The sequence below is a fragment of the Halictus rubicundus genome, chromosome 6 (assembly GCF_050948215.1).
Source record: "Halictus rubicundus isolate RS-2024b chromosome 6, iyHalRubi1_principal, whole genome shotgun sequence".
Lineage (NCBI taxonomy): Eukaryota > Metazoa > Arthropoda > Insecta > Hymenoptera > Halictidae > Halictus > Halictus rubicundus.
In genome coordinates, this window is record NC_135154.1 from 8,330,470 (window position 1) to 8,352,177 (window position 21,708).

At 35.6% G+C, this 21,708-nt stretch overlaps 2 protein-coding genes across 6 annotated transcripts; one reads left to right on the plus strand and one right to left on the minus strand.

The window, feature by feature from the left end:
• Positions 1 to 348: 348 nt before the first annotated feature.
• On the plus strand, positions 349 to 15,417 carry LOC143355178 (nose resistant to fluoxetine protein 6). The gene is made up of 12 exons (XM_076789776.1): positions 349 to 886; positions 9,476 to 9,631; positions 10,407 to 10,627; positions 12,014 to 12,219; positions 12,339 to 12,594; positions 12,882 to 13,042; positions 13,199 to 13,367; positions 13,440 to 13,633; positions 13,872 to 14,001; positions 14,071 to 14,263; positions 14,455 to 14,600; positions 14,669 to 15,417. Exons 1-12 carry the CDS (start codon positions 610 to 612, stop codon positions 14,810 to 14,812), a joined length of 2,253 nt encoding a protein of 750 aa, XP_076645891.1. The 5' UTR covers positions 349 to 609; the 3' UTR covers positions 14,813 to 15,417.
• Positions 14,225 to 21,264, minus strand: Tms1 (serine incorporator TMS1). 5 transcript variants are annotated; one of them, XM_076789778.1, is made up of 11 exons: positions 21,070 to 21,264; positions 20,356 to 20,520; positions 20,059 to 20,243; positions 19,674 to 19,883; positions 19,502 to 19,586; positions 19,080 to 19,263; positions 18,735 to 18,935; positions 18,233 to 18,271; positions 17,017 to 17,179; positions 16,756 to 16,927; positions 14,225 to 14,248 (listed from the first exon to the last, which is right to left on the minus strand). In XM_076789778.1, exons 1-10 carry the CDS (start codon positions 21,094 to 21,096, stop codon positions 16,789 to 16,791), a joined length of 1,398 nt encoding a protein of 465 aa, XP_076645893.1. In that variant the 5' UTR covers positions 21,097 to 21,264; the 3' UTR covers positions 14,225 to 14,248; positions 16,756 to 16,788. The 5 variants fall into 5 exon arrangements, with proteins under 5 accessions (XP_076645893.1, XP_076645894.1, XP_076645895.1 ...); XM_076789779.1 differs by lacking the exon at positions 14,225 to 14,248 and adding an exon at positions 15,758 to 16,007; XM_076789780.1 differs by lacking the exon at positions 14,225 to 14,248 and having other exon boundaries at positions 15,758 to 16,927; positions 17,017 to 17,164; positions 21,070 to 21,263.
• Positions 21,265 to 21,708: the final 444 nt, after the last annotated feature.

Consider the following 21,708-nt stretch of genomic DNA (forward strand, 5'->3'; position numbering starts at 1 on the left):
TAGCGCAAGGGTGCACAAGGTTAAAGAGGGATTGCATCCCGAAAAATTCCGAGAGCCTTAGCCCCAGGAAATCCGAGAAGTGATCTATCATCTACCTAGCTGGCCAAAAGCTAAAAAAGGCGAACAGTTCCGAAGAATTCGTCGTCGTCGACGAGGTCCTTCCCAGAGTTCTAGAGTGGGAGATGAGCGCGGTGTCCCACCCCTCTTCTCGCCCTGTTCGTGAACACAGGTGACTCCGTCGTTTCACGATCACTCATAAAGCTCGCCTTCGAACGATCGAAGCAATCACAGAGACCGTGAAGCGTCCGGTGGCACACTGTTTTACGAATCTGTTCCGACTCTCATCACATACACACACACAAGCCTGTCCTCGCATGCAACAAAAAGGCCGCACGGTAGTTCGTTGGGGACCGTGCTCGAGATCGTCCGCGAAATTCGTCCGGTGATCCTTGGATCTTCGCGTGGCCCGTCCGATCCGAATGTCCCGAAGGATCCCCGCGATCTATACTCGTGGTAAAATCTCGGACCGGCGCTGCTCGTTGGATCGACGCTGACCTCGAAACGTTTCGGGACGTTCGATTCGCGGACTGGAAGCGTTTCGCGCGAAAAATGGCGTTCAAAAATGAGATCCTGAAGCTGTGGGCTGTCTGCTTGCTGATCAAGCTGTCCCAAGCCGGAAAACCCGTAGACGTTCTGACTTCCACTGGATTGAACACCTTGGAGGAGGAGGAAATCCTCCGAGTGCTCTCCCACAACCAAACCACCCTCTCGTCCAACTACTCGCTGATCCAGCTGATCGACGGCCTCCGAAATCACACGATCGAGACCGGCGAGGACGCCTGGAAGCCCCTCAAGTTCGAAGTTCGAGACACGAACCCCCTGTACGGTGAGTTTCCCGTAAATAGATCGTTTGATCGAGATCCTAACCCTCCGTTATAGGGATCGCAAATTTCTTCGTTGACATTTTTTTTAACCCCTTAATTCTTAAGTGGTCCAAAAATTGTACACCTTTTTTGATTAATGGTTGGACATATAATTCTTAAATAATAATAACTCTTCATTTTAAAAAGGTAAATAACATATGAAAATATATGAATGTCATTTATTGCATTTTCGATCACATTTTTAGGTACATTTTAGTTGCACGAAATGGCTTGCACGAAATGAAATAGTATTACATTTTAATATGTTCATAGTATTACATTTGAACACTAAACCTACCGAGCCTTAAAAGTAACTGATACATGTTGTCTTATAAAAATGACGAGATTGCATTTATTTGGATTTTGTGGGGTTAGTATTATAACACATGCTTTCCTAAATATATTTATTTAATCATTTCCCACGAAAGCATCTTTACCATTTCAGTAATTGTAAAATAAAAAATCTGGAACGGTCATTTTGACCGGCGGTGGTAGGTTTAGTGTTAAAAGAATGTCTCATAGTACAGACAGAAAGGGATTAATCATTTTACAGTATGTGAAAATAGTAAATAAATTTTCATCCTGAGGAACGTACTAGGGTTAAAAGCTCAGAGCTTTCCTTCCTCAATGCTATTGAATTCCTAAATAAGTTTACGGAGCTTGGAGACCTAATCCGTTCATCGGAGGGCTAATTAACGTGATCGTGGACGAAGGTCAATAAATCTTTATATTTTTGTGCGAAATTCGCGGCTCGACCGAAAGGCAAAGTTAATGGTCCTAAATGAGCGGTTAATATTGAAGTGTCCTTTAGAATGGTTCTCGGTGAATTATAGTTACCGAATGCACGGTAGCACGCTGTGAAGAGTGTTAATGAATTGCACGCCGTTTGCGCGTCCGTTACGGTGCACGCCACGGCTGTGAATATTCAAGGAGTTATGGTTGCTCGAAAAATTTGCCTGGTTGCGTCACGTGTCGACTCGAGGTAAATCAAAATTTAGGTTTACTCTCTGATTTTTAGTACATTAAACTGTGGATATTTGAGAAGCTTAATTGCATCACGTGCCGGTACAAAGTGGATCAAAATTTTTTATAGTATTTCCTATGGCAGTAAGTGTAAGGACATTTTAAACAATCTTTTGCACATTTTTTTGTACATTTACTTCCACAAAAAGCACATATAAAGTTTCTTGATCGCGTTATGCAGGAGTCTGTTGTATTCGTAAATTTTGTTAATATTTCCACCGTGTCAAATTTGGTTGTTTGTTGCAATCGATGCAGCAAATTTGTGCGTTGCATAAGAATCCACAGCGTAATGATTGCTTCCATTAAATATGGTTTGTACAAATGCGTTTGTTCTACGTCAATCATTTTGACGTCATCGATTGATTTACCATTTCGAGAGTGAACCTTGCTCGGAGAATACTGCTTCAATCATTCAACGCGGATGAATGAAAGTGAAAATACATTACGATGCAATTACCGCACACATATTTCGTAATGAATGAATTATTAGGTATACTATGAATTGAATATCCGGATGCCATTCTTAGTGGCTCCAAAGATTACCATTAAATTTTGGCATTAGCGGTTCATAACGAATTTTTCAATAACGACTGAAATTTCAGTCTTTTTTCCGAACTTCTTTTGAAGTTGTTATTTAGAATAAAATTGTTATGCACCTCTCAAACGTGGTATAGTCATTTCAAAACTAAGCTCTAAGAGTGTTACTCACTCTTTGTCTTTCTTTTTACATGTATTGTACTACATGTTCAAAAAAAAACAGAGCTTGCATATTAGTTCGAAGTTTACAATTTTAAATTATAAAATTATACAATATTGCAGAACTTCGGTTTATTCGTTAGTCTATTATACTTATAAGATGAATGGAATGTACAGAAAGTGATAAAGATTATTTTGAGGAGTAGTAGTAAATAATCGATAAACTCGCGAATAAAGGGCTACGAGTTAATTTGTTCACCTAATACTGTCAAAGACAAGGATTCGCTGGCGCGATTGCTTTTGTTACGGGGGAAAGGGACTGTCGGTGCAATGTCAAAGGTAAATACCACATTGCAGGAAAAAAAGTCGCGTGCCTTTCGACGACACGAGCCGGTTGGTAACTCGAGCAGGCGCCGCACGATCGATCAAATTTTTGAATCTGCTCAAAGAGTTTCGGTCGGTGTCCCGCAGCGGGTCAAACGAGCGTAGAATGAGTGAACGTCGGAAAAAGGCAAAACTACTTTCGACGTGACGAAATGGTAGTCACTACTCGGGCCTCCGATTTTTATCCATGATACAGTGTCTGCATACCGCATGCGCGATTTCGTTGCTCATTGTGCCGCGTGCCCGCGGCGGCCGTCACGATTCGCGAATATAATTACGCCGGCGACGTACGAAATGTGATGTGAAAAAAAAGAAAAAACAAAACAAAAAGAAGTATACAGCGGTTCGACACCGCGAGAAAAAATATGTCCCCGCTTCGGAGCGAAAACAAAAACCCGATGCCGATGATCTCGATTACAATTCGACACGCAATTACTTTCTACATTTCGACACGTGTAACGTTCCCGGCCGGACTTTTCGTCTGTGCAATCCGCCTCGGCGATCCACGAAAAGTGTCACGCCGCTTCTGCTAATAGTACAGTGCCACGAAAAGAAAAGTACGATCATCGAACCAGTTTAAAACTCGGTTTTGATAGCACGCGCGAGCTTTCCGACGTGGACCTACCGGCCCCGCTTCCCAAGGACAAGTCAGTATTTAGATTGCCGATTATAGTTAACTGTACATACATGCAGCTCTACTTCTAACTGGTTTGACGAACTTCTTTTGCGCGATATGCGATTACAATATCATTCTTTTTCTACCGGCACTGGTTTCCCTTTCACGATATTACACTTTTTATTCCACATTTGGGTCAATGCTTATGTTCTTTTATTCAGCGTGCATTTACAGCGATCTTTTTTTTACTGGCTTCTTGTTGTCACCGGTTATCGTGCATGTCGTTCGATGATCGAGTAGAAAATATGTATAATTTATGTTCACAGTGGAACTCCATTTATATGAACTGAATTTCAGCAGCGATTTGTTAACTGAACTCTAGCTGGGCGAAATCCTCTTTTACGAACGCGAGCTCCTATTAAATGAACAAAATATCATAGTAAGTGGTGGGAGACAGGTGGACTCCTATTATATGAACCACCTGATTGTGTGGTCCAGCTTGTCCCCCAACAGATTCATATTAGTTCGTATCAATGGAGTTCTGTTGTATTTTATGAACAATTCAAGAAGTACTAGAACACCGAATAAAAGGCTCATTTTAAGGCTAGGAGCCTCCAGATGGGCATTTTTGTCTCCAAGTCTAGAGACATTAACTAACTTTCAAAATAATAAGAAAAATGTCCGAGAAATTCTTTTTTCGCGGAACGTTAATTAATCGTTAAAGTTTACAGCAAACAGTTGATTAAGACGGATGTCTTCGTCCTCGCGAAGCATGCCTCGCTCAAAATCGCGTTTCTCCTGTTAACAATAAATATTATTTCATGAAATCTTACTATCGACAAATGTACCTTCACGGCCTCCATTGATATGAGTCGCGAGCCCGCCGATTACTATACCGAAACATACTCATTGAACACGTTCCGAGGAGATAAGCGCGGATCGTCCGTGACGAGCGCGCGATCAAACAGCGTGGTTACCTGATCGTTACCTGTGTAATTGAAAATATTTTTATCGCTGTCCAACTGCATAATTATCGACCACGACGGTGGTGACCACAGGTATACACCAGTATACTGAAGTTTGGAGAACCGTTTCCCTGTAGAAACCTTATCTTACGTCATTTTCCATTGCCAACGATGATAATGAAGCCGCACGGATTGACAACGATACACGTTTCTCGAATTCCTCGACGTCCGTATTTTCACGTTGATAATAATTTCCTCGTGAGAATCGATTTCCGACGGATTCGCGATCCAACTTCCGCGATTTCATATTGCAGATTTACACTTTCTATTAAACAGTTTGCCTCGCGCGTTTCTTGTTGTTGACTTCGGACGCACGCGGCTCTTACCAGATAATTTCATTCTTTTTTAATTAGAAATTTTACGTCGCATCAACATCGAAGGAATGAAAAAAATAATTATTCACTCATTAAATACTGTTTATTCATTTTATTTCTTTGCTGAAACTAGTTTGAGTGTTAATTGTTTTATCAGGTGTATACCAGTTTTTTTTTATTTTCACTCGTTAATCGTAAATTACAGTGTTTACAAATTAATCGGGAACATATGATCTCTTATTTTATATAATTTTCCGCTGCCTTGAAATTGTCGGATTTTTTTCACGAAAGACTAAATGCTAAAATAAATGAGACGTAAAAATAAAAATTGTGTGTATTAATTGTGAGTGGTAGGAGTCATTAGTGACTAGATTGCGGATTTATTTACAACAAAAATTAGTAAAGAAAATTAATTACACTACTAACGATACAGTTCTATTGTTTTCGACTTATGAAAAATATTTCGAAAAGGAACGCAGTGTAATTTAGATTCTGTTCTTTGCAAACCATTTTTTATTTTGCACAAAGATCCGCAGTCTATTAATAACTTATGTTTCAGTGCAACACAACAAGACTTGCCAATCTAATTACTATTCATCCATCGAAATTTGCATTCTATCGGTAATTATGTAACTAGACTGCGGATTTTTATGCATTGGAAAAAAATCTCTGCAATAATTGCAAAATACATATTTAGACGTATTTCTTTTCTTATCAATTTTAATAAATTGAACGTAGAATACTTGCTTATAGAATTTTTATATCATTTTGTATTAAGGTTAATTTAAAGAATTCTCCTTATAAATTCGTTAATACAAAAAATTCGTCGAATACTTTTTTCTGCTTTTATGTATGTGACTCTGTTGAGATTTTAGAATAAGTGTTGATACAGAAAAAACCTTTACATAACAAGTTTCAACAGCCATTTTCAGGACTGTTCAAACCTTAGTTTTCAGCACGATTCTGATAAACTATATGTCTAACGATGTTTAATTCTAATGTGTTACAATATCGACTTAAGAAACGTTTCACAGTTTTTGTAAATAATCCGACTCGTTGCCGTCTGTTCCTCATTATCTGATTACGCAGTCGATGTGATCAAATGCAAATTTAGGAAATGCTGACTCCTGTTCGATTTTAATGAACCACGATTTCGGAATAAATTTTCTTTCAGCGGTTCATCGCAATTTATTCGAATGATTGTTATCTTGACTACTTTCGAACTTCTTCGGTTTCCATTCCCAGAAATTTTTCGGAAAACAAACATGCGACGACAGGTAGTATGGCTACGTAACGGTCGTAACGAAGCATTGACCTTAAACTTCTGAAGCCACGAGTCATTCATTCAGTGTCCGCGACAGTTATGACCAAATTTAATTTCTCCGAATATTTTCGTATGAAATATGGTCGTATAAACATTGAATTCTGCGGTTACGGTTACGCTAATCATTTTCTACTTTCTACACAAATAACATTTTCAGTGTGTTTCGAATAACCTGATAAAATCTCTTGTTATGTATTTTTTATTATTCTTTTGCGCCCAGAGTCCGCCTCCGCAATTGTTTATTTATGATCGCATCAACAAGTCGTTTCACTATATCTAAGTAGCATGTTAGGGTTAACGTAATTAGGGTACCGCCATTGTCTTCGTCGAACAATGTCCGTTTGTCGTAATTGGTGGTCATTCATTACCGATTTATTTACACAGTCGCGGTCGATGAACAATTATAGTCCATTGTAGCTGGCCGATTGAATCATTTCGAAACGATCAGGTTACCAATGCAGGCACATCCGGTCCTATTGCTAGTTCGCTGACACTTGTTGCAATGAAATGTCGCTCGAGGATTTGTTACGACAAAAATGGTGGAAATCGGGTCAGCCTCGATTGCGGTTATATTAACATTTCGAATGAACATTGGTGGTTTGTTACGAAAACGTCACCGGCTTTCACTGAATTTATTTGCATGTTGTCGCGCGCGGCTTACATGTGTGTAATACGCTTACGACGCGCTTAAGAAAAAAAATACAAATTAACATTTCATAAACGCCGCGCGCCGTTCCAAGATGTAGATAGTACGTTTACTCTTAACCTTGGAACGTGTATCTAATTCGTTTACATAAAATTTAGAAATAGATGGAAACTATTTCGATAGCTGAACTGAATTTAACATAGCAATTAATTACCATATTAACTACAACACAATTTTTTTTCGCTCAGAGGGTTCATATTTAATAATACATTTGGTAATACATTTGTCAATTTACTAAATTTATAAAATATATAAATAGGCAAAAAGTATTTTAATAGCTGAATTGAGATTAATATAGTTATTAATGTTGCATTGGCTTCAACAGAAATCATTTTTCACTTAGAATGTCCATATTTTTAAAATAATTTCGTGGTATTATTACCGGTAATACATTGAGCCATTTAGTTGAATAAAAATTAAATATACGTCATTATTACTATTATGACTACAAGTGAACTATAATCTTGAACAAACTCAGGTCGTTCAAACGCATTTCTAGACGGTCATCTCTTAAATGGTGCACAGAAACATTTTCGATTGACTGTATATGACGCAAAGTTTGCAAGATCGAAACACCGTTCAGATACGAGAGATTCCGTCGTAATAACGTTGAACAGCATGTTTTATATTCATCGTGCGTTCCAGCTAGCGACAGCTTTTTCGGGGATTTCGTCAGAGCAAAATCATCATTAGTTCTTTGACCTTTTCCGTTATTCTGTAGTTTCTTCCGCGACGATGTCCAGGATCCCACGAGCGTTGATCGAAGAAGGCTATATTTGTGGAAAAGTTATGTGAACGCGTCCAGCGTAGCATGTCAATGTCAGCGACGACGAATTTTGTTTCCCCGCGACGAAATCCCGGTTTGCACGCGACCCACGTACGCGCGCCAATTCATTACGATTCACCTGAATTCACTCGATTGAAAGACGGTGAAAGTCTTTCTTCACTGGGTTCGTCGCAATCTCGCTTTCGTGGTAACCGTATCGAAAAATCTATTGTTCGCTTACGTCTTTTACACAGGCTTTGTAAACTGACGCGAAACCTGTCCGTGTACGTGTGATGAAAAAGAAATCGGACTCTGTCAGTTTCTTTGTGATGTCATCAGATCAAATTTGATGACTTGGCTAGTCACTTCTCTGTGCTCTTGTATGTCAGTCTGCAAGTTTTTACTGAGCTGCGGACATTTGAACGCGTGCTATATGCGATTTAGCCACACTAAATTCGAGAAGGTTCTGTCAATCAGCCAACCTAAATTTGACTTCCATAGTACAGTACAGTCTAAGCCGAACGGAGCTACACGATCTTAGTCAGCTCGCCTATCCCCTCCACTGGGAGCACACTCCCAGTAGCCCTACACGATCTATGTCACAGAACGGACCCCAGGATTGGGCTTAGATCGAGGCTTTACTGTAGTTCCCTTCTGCAACAGAAAATACATGTAATAGAGTTTTTTTTTTTAAATCTTCATGCGAAATTGTTTGCAACGATAGCAAGGAATTTAAAATTAAAGGAAATTAAAATTGCTTAAAGGAACTTGCATACGTATCTTCTGCGGCAGTAATTTTACAGTCTCATTAAATAATGTTTATTGTGTATTGAATTCAAATTTTCAATCTGATAATTTGCACCTATTAATGATTATTACAAGTCTTTAAATATTTAATATTGTAAATGGCTTCTTTATAAAAATGATACTAGAAGTGATTTATTCCCTGATACAAAAATTATGATAAAATAATTCAACGAAAGAAAGAGTCTATTTTTATGTTAGCATGGTTTCTAAAATTATACCCCAACTTCACTCTTTCGTTTCTTATTTTCACCATTTGCACTCATCCGAAGATATTTATATATATCCGCAAAAATGTTGTTCGAAACCTTGCCAGTGTATAAAATAAAAATAGCATGACTGATATATACTTCTTGCTGATGCCATAAATCAACGCATTCTTCCGTGAACATATCGTAGATAATGAATTTTGGCGACGGGTATAATGACACAATAAGAATAAAAATCGTTATGTAAAAATGCTAAGAGGCTGCAAAAAGTTTTACCTGCAATAAAAAACCGTTTTTTTTTCTGGATGTTACGTTACGATTTCGAGACCAATAAAAAATGTAATCGCCGACATTCTAAAAGACGCGTTTTTTTAAACAACGTTTTATATGTCTTCCCTGCGTTTCTGTTTGATTAACTTAAAATGAATAATCACTGTGACTGCCGATCTTCATGCAAGATAAAAATTTGATATATCCATTGCAAAAACCAGGAGCTGCATAGACATCTGTATCTTCTATTAATAATTTTGAGAAGTTACAAATAATATAGTCGGAGTCTTAAGATTTTTTTTAACTTTTGTCATAAATACATAAAATTTAAAATTTAGCCATCGATGACTTATTGGAAGGGTTCTCTTTTACTTTATATCGACATGAATTAATCAAATACTTTAATTTGTTGCAGACGATTTTTCAGGACAGATCGATCGCGAGGCAAGAAGATTGTTGCAAATTCTTCCTGCATACGATCCCGGTGCTGGTCGGGTGAGCCCGCAATGCAAAAGACACGCCGACATTTTTCGCCAGGAATTGACTAAATTCACCTTATGGGCCTTGAAAAGTAAGTTTACTATGTTATTAACACATTTTTTTCTTCCAATTACTCCATTCATTCGAAAAGCCTATAATTGATGGCTGAGAATTTTTCAATAAATTCCTCAATAGCCTTAGCAATTTTATGAACCGCAACTCATGCACAGTAATTTTACTAATAACCACTGTTGGACATATTATAATGCTGAAGTTATGCTGCTGCCGTGATATAAGCCACGTGCCGTCCTGCATAGCTAATAAATTTTAATAAGCAACTTTCGGCCAATATTATACAGTTCCAGACATTTACGAATGTTAATGTTATTGATATTGCATTTTTATTACCAAGTTGTATATTCAGTTCCTTACGAATATAGAATTTTATTTTTCATAGCATTTAATTTGCTGGGTAGTCTACACTGTCCTGTACATAAAACTTTAATTTTGGAGTCAGATATAGATGATCTAATAACCGATTTTTATCTAAACGGATTTTACCCTATACAGGGTGCCCCAAAAATGTGGTACTTCTATGAAAGGGACGATTCGAATGACGTCGGGAATCGTCTCTTTCAAGGAATTATATTTTTGGAACACCCTGCATAAATCATGAGCCAGCCATAAATCCCAGCAAAAAAAAATCAATTCCAAAAGCTATCGTCTCGTGAAAGCATTTGTCCGGGGTCCTATAAATATGGATCTGAATAATTAACTATTTTAGTCGGAACCATAAACTTAAATCGGGTATTTTCGAGACATCTTTGCGTACCCTACTGGATCTTCTGCTTTCCTTTTGTTTTTAGTGTACGACGCAACTGCGAAAATGCCGTCTGGCCTTCTCAACGGAAATGTAAATCAGTTTGGTGACTTCGACGAGTGTATCGGGATTCAAGGAAGTGAAGGAATCCAAGGACAATACTGTTTGGCGTACCTGCAGTTCAGCATCGACGAGTCGCGGATAGATCTCAAACATGTCCAACGGCTTCTGCATTCTCACTATGCGTTCAGAAGCAACATTACCGATGTGAGTACATATTTATGAAAGAATCCTGCGACCGCAACATGTTTTCCAAGCCGCCGTTATTGTAATTTCTCAGCGCATACTCGCGCGCAACAGCGAAAGCGAGAACAGATTCTTCGTGTCAAGGTGGCATCCCGGTTTTTCATTTTCAAAAAATCGATTTTCATTTCTTTTCGTCTACGGCAGACCAAATTTCGAACAATTTTCTTATTAAATGGCAAATTTTTTAATTATTTCACGTTAACTGAACAGGAGACGTTTTTAGTCAATTTTATTTTTGAATTGTGTGATGCTAATTATTTTCCAATTATCTTTTTGAAATAAGTCAGATTTATTAGACGTACAAATTAATTCGTAGCCCCTTCTTCCTGAATTTATTGATTATTTACGAACAACTAGAATACGGTCGACTCTTCAGAATGATCTCCATCATTAATTTAAAGAAACGCGCAGTTATGCTACACTTAGGTACGGCGAGTTATTAGTTGCACAACGAAGTGGCTTGATACGACATACCGTGATCGAACTTGCGCAAAATTATACCAAAGCTGTTTAATACCCCCGGTTTGCTTTCGTCGCAACATGTCGTCCAAGTTTTACAATCGATTGGTATTATACTTTTAGAGAACGTAACGTAATGCGAGAAAGTGTTTCACGCGGTTACCTGTAACACGCACTGCATTGGAATTGCACCCCATACTTTACAATGTGACAACAATACCTAAACGATGCTTGTGTTGTTATTGCAAAGCGTGTTGTAAAAAAATGAGTAATAATATTTTCGCCACAAGCATTTGATTCACTACGAAATACATCGATTCCCTGATTAATCTTTATTTAATAAATTTTCAAACTACCATACATCGCAATTATCAAAAATAATTTTAATTTAATAATAATGAAATTTAAATAATTCATTTCGTAATTGATCGTTCCAACAAAAACAAATGCAATTTAACAGCTAAACATAATTCATTAAAACTACCAAAATGATGGGTCCTTTATAGTTTTGCAATTACCAAAAACAGAAAAGATATTATTCACGCTGTCTTATTATTAAAACTAAATAAAAATCTCAATAAATCTGTCCTTCTAAGTAGCATAAAATAAGATCCAGTCACTTTGATCTACGCTTCTAGTATCGATCCGTTTTTAATTAATGCAGAGAAATTGCACACTTTACAGGATTAAAAACTGGTCGAGCAAGTTTTTGCTACGATTCGTTTTTGCATGCTCGACCGACATATACAATTAATTTAATCAAATAAAATTATTTAAATAAACTATCCAACTGATTACTTTAAATGCAATGAACATCTTTCTAAATCAAAGCATTGTTCAAATATCTGCTATGCTGATTCTACACACGGTATTCAATTTTTCTTTCAGCCAGGACATCGAGTACCCAGATTCAATATAATAAATTGGGGAATATGTGCACCAGCCAGTTGCAGCCCTAAGGACGTCGAAACATCTGTTCGCGACATCGTTACGAGGTACACGTCACAAACCGACATCAACATTACAGTAAAAGTGAACGAAGAGATGTGCCAGGTGAGGAAGAGGGAACTTCCAAAGGAAACTATGTATGCCAGGTAAAAATCAACGAAAATTGTCTCGTTGTCAATGTCAACGCGACAATTGATATTAATTGAATTTACTATTTGAAATTAAATATAAATTGATATTAATACACCAATTGTATACTTTTCAGTTTATTCTTCATGACGATACTGGCGCTAACAATCGTGGCGGCATGTTATGATCATTATAATGTACCTGCCAGCGAGCTGCTTCTGTCGTTCTCGTTGAAACGAAATTTTAAGAACCTTGTGTCCTTAGACCGAGGACAGAACGATATAGCTACGCTTCACGGCATTCGAGCCATGAACGCCTTGATGCTGCTTTTAGCTCATAAAAGTATGGCCCTGTTTTTCAATCCATACGTCAACAGGACAGAGATGAGCGAGGTATGATCCTTCTACATTAAAAAGAAACACAACCGCTATGCCACGACACGGTCAACAAACAGAAAACGCTTGGCAAACATTTTTACCATTTGAACATTAACTATGGACGGAACAAGTTATGGCAATTCTTGGAAAATACCAATGAGATTTTCTTTAATGCTTTTCGGACAATTTTTCCTATGTCTAGCCAGAGTTGAAGCGTTCAATCGATGTTGAATTTCCGGCGTAATAGCGGAAGGGTTGATTATCTTGTTAAGAAGGTACACAGCAGCATGTTCTCGTTTCAGTATCTTGGTCAACCGTGGACGGTTGTAGGAAGAGCCGCGAGTCTTTACACGGATCCTTTTCTAATGCTTTCTGGACTCTTGACGTCGTATTCTTTCATCGGAAAGCTGAAGAAAACCGGAAACTTAAATATCAAAGACGAGTACCTGTCCCGTTTAATCAGGTGAGACGAAACGGCTCTCGTGCTGAAAGTTACCGACACTTATAAAATATATATTAAGACATTTTTGTAAATACCCGATTCTCAAAAAATTGCCTACAAGATAATCGTACGAGAATTTTGACTCATTTTAACTGAACTCCCTTTACCAACTTCTAGACTTATACCACCATTGGCGGCACTAATGTTGTTTTGCACTTACGTAATACCTTATGTCGGCTCTGGCCCACAATGGAATTTGGTTGTGACCGAGCACGCGAATATCTGCAAAAGGACTTGGTGGAGAAATTTCCTATTTATTCATAATTATTTCGGCTTCGAATCAATGGTAGGTAGTCCGTAATGAATTTTATACAAATAATAAATAAATTTTATAGACATGTATTCTCTTTGATTTCAGTGTTTGACGCACACGCACCACTTAGGCATAGACACACAACTGTTTATCCTTTCACCAGTGCTGGTGTTGTTGCTTTACAAAAAGCCCAAGGTCGGAATGATTGTACTGACGATAGGCGCTCTGTTTTCGACAGCGTTGCGATTTTTCGTAACGCTTGTGAGACAATTAAATAATTATGTGTTCTTCGGCACGTCGTAAGTCGAGTGCTTTTGCAGGGGTCGACTCGTGTCACAGGGTGAAAATGAGAGTAAAAGGAGAGTAAAAAATATTTTTTTATAAAAAAAATATACTGGTTGTATTTACCTAAGTAATAACTTTTATTTGTGCGAAAAAATTCGATTTTTTCAACCAGTTACACAAGTTGCGCCCTGACATATGTAGGTAACGGTATCAGAAAATTAATAATTGTTAACGGTGATTTCATGTTTGCAGAATAAGACAATTATTTGATACTGCAGATTTTTCGTACACCTTGCCATCACATAGACTGACAGTATATATTATAGGTATTGCCATCGGTTATTTATTAAGATATTTGCCAAAAGATTACAAGATGAATAAAGTAAGTAAAAAAGATTGCGCAAGTTCTTAAATGATTGCGCTCGAATTGCATCGCTTTCATATCTTTCAGACAGCTTTGTATGCAGGCTGGATCCTGAGTACAATAATGTTTTGCTGCGCACTTTTTGGTCCTGCGCACATGGGATCTATAGATTACGTCTATGACCCAATACACGCTGCAATGTATAATGCATTCGCTCCTATTGGGTGGTGTGCCATTTTCGCTTGGGTAACTATAATGTACCAAACTGGAAATACAAACGGTAAGCACCGTGCCATGGTAAATAAAGTTTGAAAAATTACATCAGAACATCGACTTTTTTTTTTAAACCGTATAAATTATTTAGAATATTAACAGCTAATTTTCAATCGTTTGTACTAAGAAGTGATTCTAAATTACAAAATTTTTACTATAATACATCTTCATGAATATTACATTTGTGTTGAATTTTAGGTCTGTTTAGCCGATTTTTAGCATGGAAAGGATTTTTAATAACCACAAGACTGAGTTATGCAGTATATTTAACGCAATTTCCGATATACTTTTATAATGTTGGAAAGACCAGGAGTGCCACGCATTATGAATTCTTTAGTATGCAAGTACGTGTGCATTAATTTTGAATATACACGTTTGTTGGATTTTATTTTACAATTTCTGTATTTTGCAGTTCAACTTGAACGAGTTCTTGATGATTCTTGTTCTATCAGTAAGTCTCACCCTACTCTTCGACATGCCATTTCAAAATATTAAAAGTTACTTGTTGAAGAAACCTGCGTCGAAAGCAACAACAAAATCGATTAAGCAACAATAATGCTTTTTACCAAATAATGAAAATTTTTCCCAGCCATTTTATGGTATTGTAAATAATTTTGGAATTTTCACTTTGTTCTTAGTAAAATTGAATCGCATTGCTTGCCCTCATATACAATGTATATGATAGCTAACAGTAATTATTTATAGAATGTCGTACTTAGACTGAGTAAGTGCTTGTAAATAACAAAGGTTTTTGTAATTATAATTTTATATGTTTAGGTAATATTTTGTAAGTTAAATGTCACGTTACTCCGCATAGACATTTAGTTAAATAATTTAATACAGCGTTATTTATCCAAAAGAATGTTTCTTATTGCATTAGTACTATTTAAATAAACGTATTTCATGGCTTATTTATAGGTATGAGGTAATTGTTCATTTTCTTTTCTAAAAGCAATTTTGTAAAAAATATAGTATCTCAAACTTTAAACTTCAAGTAATTTATACCATACACACTGTGCATGTTTGTAAGCTACATTCGATTTTTATAAAATTCACACTTATACATAATAATTGCATATATATATATACTTGATATCATTATTGCCTTTACACCAAAACAACTACTGTCACGTTTTCGAAATGTAACATGTTACGATGTAAACTTTACCTATAAAATAACAAAATTGTTACTTGTTATAAAAAAATAATAAAGCATATTTTGTATTATTGCTATATTATGCATTAGTCTTCGTTTACTTCCTTGTTTTTCATGCAAACAATTATTTAAAAATTTATGAATTAGAAGACATACTTAGAAGCATTATGATAGTATTCTAGTGATAAAGTTGCATAAATAACATTGATGAAGTATGAAGGCGTATTTATTTGAACTAAAGGAAACTTTCATATCACATGATACAACTTAATATTATACCTTTATAAAATGGGCTTATCCTTAATTGTATTTTATATGCACGAAGGATTAAAAGAGAAACTGTGGTAGAATATACAACCATTTATTATAATTATGTATGCTTATGTTAATTAATTCTTAACCATAGTAGCATTTGATTTTTATAGTTATAATATTTTTCATTATATACTTCAAGCAAACAAAATGCTTCTGAAAGACATAGAAATATTTGAATTAACTTGACTGAATAACACTTCGCAGTTTGCCGTTGCATTAATTAAAGTTCTGCAACGAGCGGATGGCCGTCCCTCCTAAGAATGTTGAATCAAGCATGCTCCTAGTAATTTAATTACGAGACTCAATAAATTAACGTATTTGTCGTCGCAACAGCAACAGGCTCAACAACAATACCTGGCAATATAATTAATTATCTCTTATATTTCCGTATAATAAAACTATATATTTTATATTTGTTCGTAATAATGAACATAATATGATAATACTTTTTATGTAAATGTTGATAATACTTTTCATCAAATATTATCAACGATTAATATTTTACTTTAATAACACGATCTACGTTATAAATGGGTATTGCGATAGTATTAGTGGTCACATAAAATGGTGAGTAACTAAATATTAAGTATCGCCTGTAAAAAAGATCCATTTGATAAAGATTCCAACAGAAGATTCGCCACAGGTGCTCTGTGATGTTAGAATATTGAGGTCTATCGACGATATTATGTCAAAAGCCCTAGGTGTCTTGACGCAACGTATTCCTTATAATAACGAAACATCAATAAACCATTGTCTAGTAATTCTAAGTTTAAATAGGTTCATTTTCACTGGCATACGAATAGTAAAAAAAATATATATCAATTTAATTTCTTATACAATCAAAGAACGTCCAATACAATGAAACAGTAAAACGCGACTTCGAGTTATAGGTTGATGAATGCGAATCTCTTAAATGCCGCCATTCTATGGAAGCTCAAAAATGATAGTCAAAGTTATGTACCAATTTGAAAAAACATTGTAATTACTAAGTACCCCAAATTATACAGATTGGAGTATCTACTACTTACTCCTTTTGCCGTTTTGCGGATAAATGTATGCACTTATGAGAAATCTCGGTTTCTTAAAATCGCAGGAGCAATTAGCGACCAGGTGTAGAGACCCAGACACATCCACGACGATATAATCTTTACCCACATTGAAGCTGTGTTGGCGTTCAAGGTTTCCAAATTCGAGTTGGGTCTGCAAAATTGTAGTTATATGTAAATATGTCTCGTCCTGACCTAAAATTTTCGGGTTCTTACACAGCTCTAGTAATATGAAATACTTACTGATACCAGTTGGTGAGTGTCATCATTACGTATAATGTGGCAAGGGCGAACATGAGATGGAAGAAACTCCAGTTATAAGCTACCGTGTCCTCTTCGTTGTCCCATACTTTGGCTTCGTTTCCGTTCTCAGCATCGGGATTGCGACCTTCTACCGGAGTATAATCTGGTTACATTTAGGAAAAAGACAAAATAACTCAAACTATAATATTTATAGTGCGATCAACACTCTATCGAACATTCCTGTTAGGGTTAGTAGCAATGAGTGTTAGTACATACACGTATCCGTGCAGTGGCGGATTTATACTCCTGCCGACTTCAGCTTTCCTTAAAGGGCCAACTCCCTCCTCCCTACTACGCTTTCCCCCATAGGTTTATCAATAGCACAAAGCACAAAATCATTAATACTACCCTAATTTTGTTCACCTATTTTTCAGATATGGGGTGAGTTACGTACTTGCATTCTGCATTCCCCTCCCGTAGACTTTAAATGATTTCTTGTGATTTCATACAACGTCATTCAAACATGTTATTTTTATTTTTAAATTGGTTAACATTGTCATTTATTTGTTTTCATTGTTGTGACTTGTGCCTTTAATATTACCCCCCACCCCCCTAAATCCGCCACTGTATCCGTGACAAGTTTTGTTTAAAATTAAACACCCAACATCACATTTTTAAGCAAACTAAAGAAATAACGTGATACATTGTGTTGATTAAATCGCTAAATGTAAAACGAGTATTGTGCCAAGATTTTTTTTTCATTTAAGAAAAATTAAATCATAATTTTAGTGGTAGCAGTAATAAAACATGCTGCCATTTTAAAGCCATAAGAATCTAATAAACTTTTTAATCGTCTAATAAAGCACAATGAAAGAAGGCACACGCTGACTACCACTATACACTGGATGTTCTTTGATTAGTGGTAAAATAATTGTTTTTCTCCACTAATTTCCAAACATCCTGTACATTACTTATAACGAAAGTTATGTGTATTTAGCATTTCTTTAATTTCGCACGTCTAAAGATGATATGACAATTTCAGCAATCATAAATACTGTACGAAATATTTATCAACTGAAGAACAAACTAAATCTCAAGTGCACAAAAATATTATACCTACAATGTGATGCTACTTTCTTCATTATAAAGAATAAGAAATGATTTGAGTAAATACACTGAACTTAAAAAGTTTATTTTAAGGTAATGGTGTGCCTACCTTCATTGTCGATAAGACTCTGGTCTCCTGCATTCCTGACTGCATGAAGAAAGCATCATTTTATTTATTAAGAGATTACACGAGTAATTAAAGTTTTAAAGGTAAGCAGACAACTTGTACAAGATATATATAGTCTACGAAACTGTCCGTATCAAAATTTGTAATGCTTTGTAAACTCCTTATCTTAATATCATCTGTCTTGTATGTACGCCATTATGTATGCAGAGTGTTCTTTTGTTTAAATTATTTTTTTAAAGAATCATATGAAAAAACACTGATGAACACCTTTGTAATATGTAAATTAATATACATGCATATGATTATAATATTCTAACTACATATTATATTATGTATATTATTTTACAGTAGAATAGACTTGTATAAGTTTTATATTTTACACATAACTGCGAATAGGTGTAAGTTTCAGAAAGACAACATTTTTAGACATTAAGAAATAACAAATAGTCACATAATGATTTAAATAAAGTGGTTTGTTACGTACCTGCTCCATTATCTTTGACTAGAATGTTCTCAGACATAGTAATTTTCGACGATTTCGAAACGGTACGTAAAGAGCTGTACAGGACACAACTGAACCAAATAATCAAGCCAATAATACTTTCTTTGTCAAAAGCAACACGATTTTTCGCGTCAGCGTCATTGCCAGAAATTATTTGCAAGAATCCTGGATTACAGTTATGATCTGAAAACAATATGAAATATTTGTATCTCAAAAACAGATAATATTACACGTGTGTATGTATTTGAAAGAACAATGGTTGAACATTGTTAAAGTATTAAAAATTGAAATAAATTCAGCATGTTTTCCCTCATTCACAATATGTACCTGGACTGTTTGAAATTCCACTCCACGTTAAATAAACCACATACAGTGTAACAATAGACGATTGAAGAAGTCCTGAACGTGGATGGTGTTCTTGCACAACCGGAAGAGTTGATATCACGCTAGTAATTGCGCACAAGATTAAATTGAAAGATATGAAAAATTTATTCAAAGCACAGCTGTCGGCCTGTAATTTAGAAACAAATAAATTAATGACACCTATTAAATACAATTACTAGACGTGTGCAAGAACCGAAAATATCGGGTCGGGACGGGTCCAGAATTTTATTTGGGATTATGACGGATTCTCGAATATTCTCGGAAATCCCGAGATTTTCGAGAACCCGACTCGTTTCGACCTATCCCGACCATCGGGTTCTCGCAGACGTCTAACAATTACACGACAATATAATCAGGACACGTACGTGAGTGAAATACACGTAGAGTAAAACTATTCCAGTAATAGAAGCAGCATAAAAGAAAAATGTTGCTCCTAAGAGTGCAGCATACCTAGCACATTAATACGATTATATAGCTTAACTAACTACAACACGAACACGGTATAACAATGTAGACTTATTGTATTCAATTACATACCATCCTTTCGATTCTGTCTCATTATAATTACCCACCCATTCGTCAGCCCATGAGTGGGCAAAGTCAACAATAAGAATTAGTTGGATAATAATGAAGAGAAAACCACCTATCATTCCAAAATACATCCATGTTATACCAAACGACGTTTCAGGGATGAAGAATGCACCGATTATTCCACCAATAATTAGAAGATACTTAATGGCCCAAAATCTAGAAACATAATTTATATATAGCAAATAATTTTTTATATATAGTTGCTCGCTAAAGTATCCCAAAAAATCAGGTCGTTTAAAGTCCAACTTTAAAAGAGTTAATCTGTTTTAAAGGGTGTTCGAATACTTTTGTGAACAACTGTACACAATATATCAAATAAATATTATCATACCCATTTTGTATAGGAGCTCGAGGATCTTTAGAACTTCGTACTTTGATCATCATAACTGACATCAAGAAGAAGTAAAGAGATATGATGAAACATATTCTGTATACTGCCAAATAACCGACAGCAGAATTACAATCAATAGTAACTGTTGATGGAACATAATTGGAGCTGTTGGCACAAAATGGTACCTGCAAAGGAAACACATGATCAACATACATAATTCTTTATCATAATTGGATTAAAGCTGTGATGAAGGTTGAAGGCTATGTGATGTATTTAATATTATTATTAAATTGTTACCTTCTTAAGTGCATCTTGTAAACCAGGAGACAATGTAATGCAAGCAACAATGGTTCCTAGCATCAATAGTAATGCATACATAATCCGAGTACTTGTACTATTGCGACATGTTGGACATTGGGAACAGCAGAAACTGCAAGCTGTGCTGCCACAGAGGCAAGCAAGCTGAAAAGTAAATAAAGTAAAGAGACAATTAATACAGTAAAAAATACTTTTTAAAAATGTTTAATGCTATGAAAGTAATTGTTTTAATTCTATTGAAACATCTGTTGTGACAGATGTCCGATCATCAAAACAAAGAAATGTATGTGACAATGGTATTGTTCTATATGTTCTATATACATTTTACGCTGGTAAAGAAATAAATATTAAAATAAATCTTCGTATAATATAGTGTTAAAACAAATTAAACTATATATTTTCTTTTTTTACACATTAAAACGAAAGTTTAAGTATCTCCTGACAATGGTATAAAACATTAGTACAATATATGTATAATCAATTAAGATAATCAAAGCTATAATTGAATTTGATGATTCATCTGTCTTTCTTGCATATTGTTAGGTATGGGATGTTATTACTTAAATAACAAGAAATGAAAGACCATAACCGTTTTATAAAATATCGTATAATATCTTCAGAAGACTATTTGTTTAATACTGAATTTTTCTGAAAATTATATATAAGGTGCGATTTAAAATATAGAACGCTTACCTGTGCTGTAGAACAAACGAGACCCATTTTGACGTTTTCTCTCGTTCAATTTATTGTATGACACAGGAAAACGTGAGATTTACAGCAATTTTAACTACTCATTAGTTTAAGTGAAAGAACAAACACGAACTCGATACAACACAAATTTCACAATAACAATGGCGTCTTGGCAGATCTTCATAGCCAACTTCATGTTATCAGCTGACGCTACAGTGACGTCACGTCCTTTTCCCCCAAATAAAACCTGTATATTTGACAAGACTGTTCTTTCTGACACTAATTACTAATCCTAATTAGTAACGAATGAACTCGTAATAAGGGCTATCAGATGGTGTAATATATGAAACAGAATACTCTTGCTAACAAAATTATAATAGACCAATGCTTATCAATACTTCGTATCGCAGCCAATATATAAAGCCTTACCTTTATAATATTAGTTATAAAAGTCGATAGATAAGTAAACGAGATAAGTTCTAGTGTATCGAGCGATTATTTTACGTAGTAGAACTTATTTGTTCAACAGAATAGGACAAAAAGGATAATAGAAAAGGTAAAAATTTCAAAAATTGTATATTTTTAACAGAGTACATTTGATAATCCTTCATAATCCTATAATGGCAAATAATCCGCATTCTT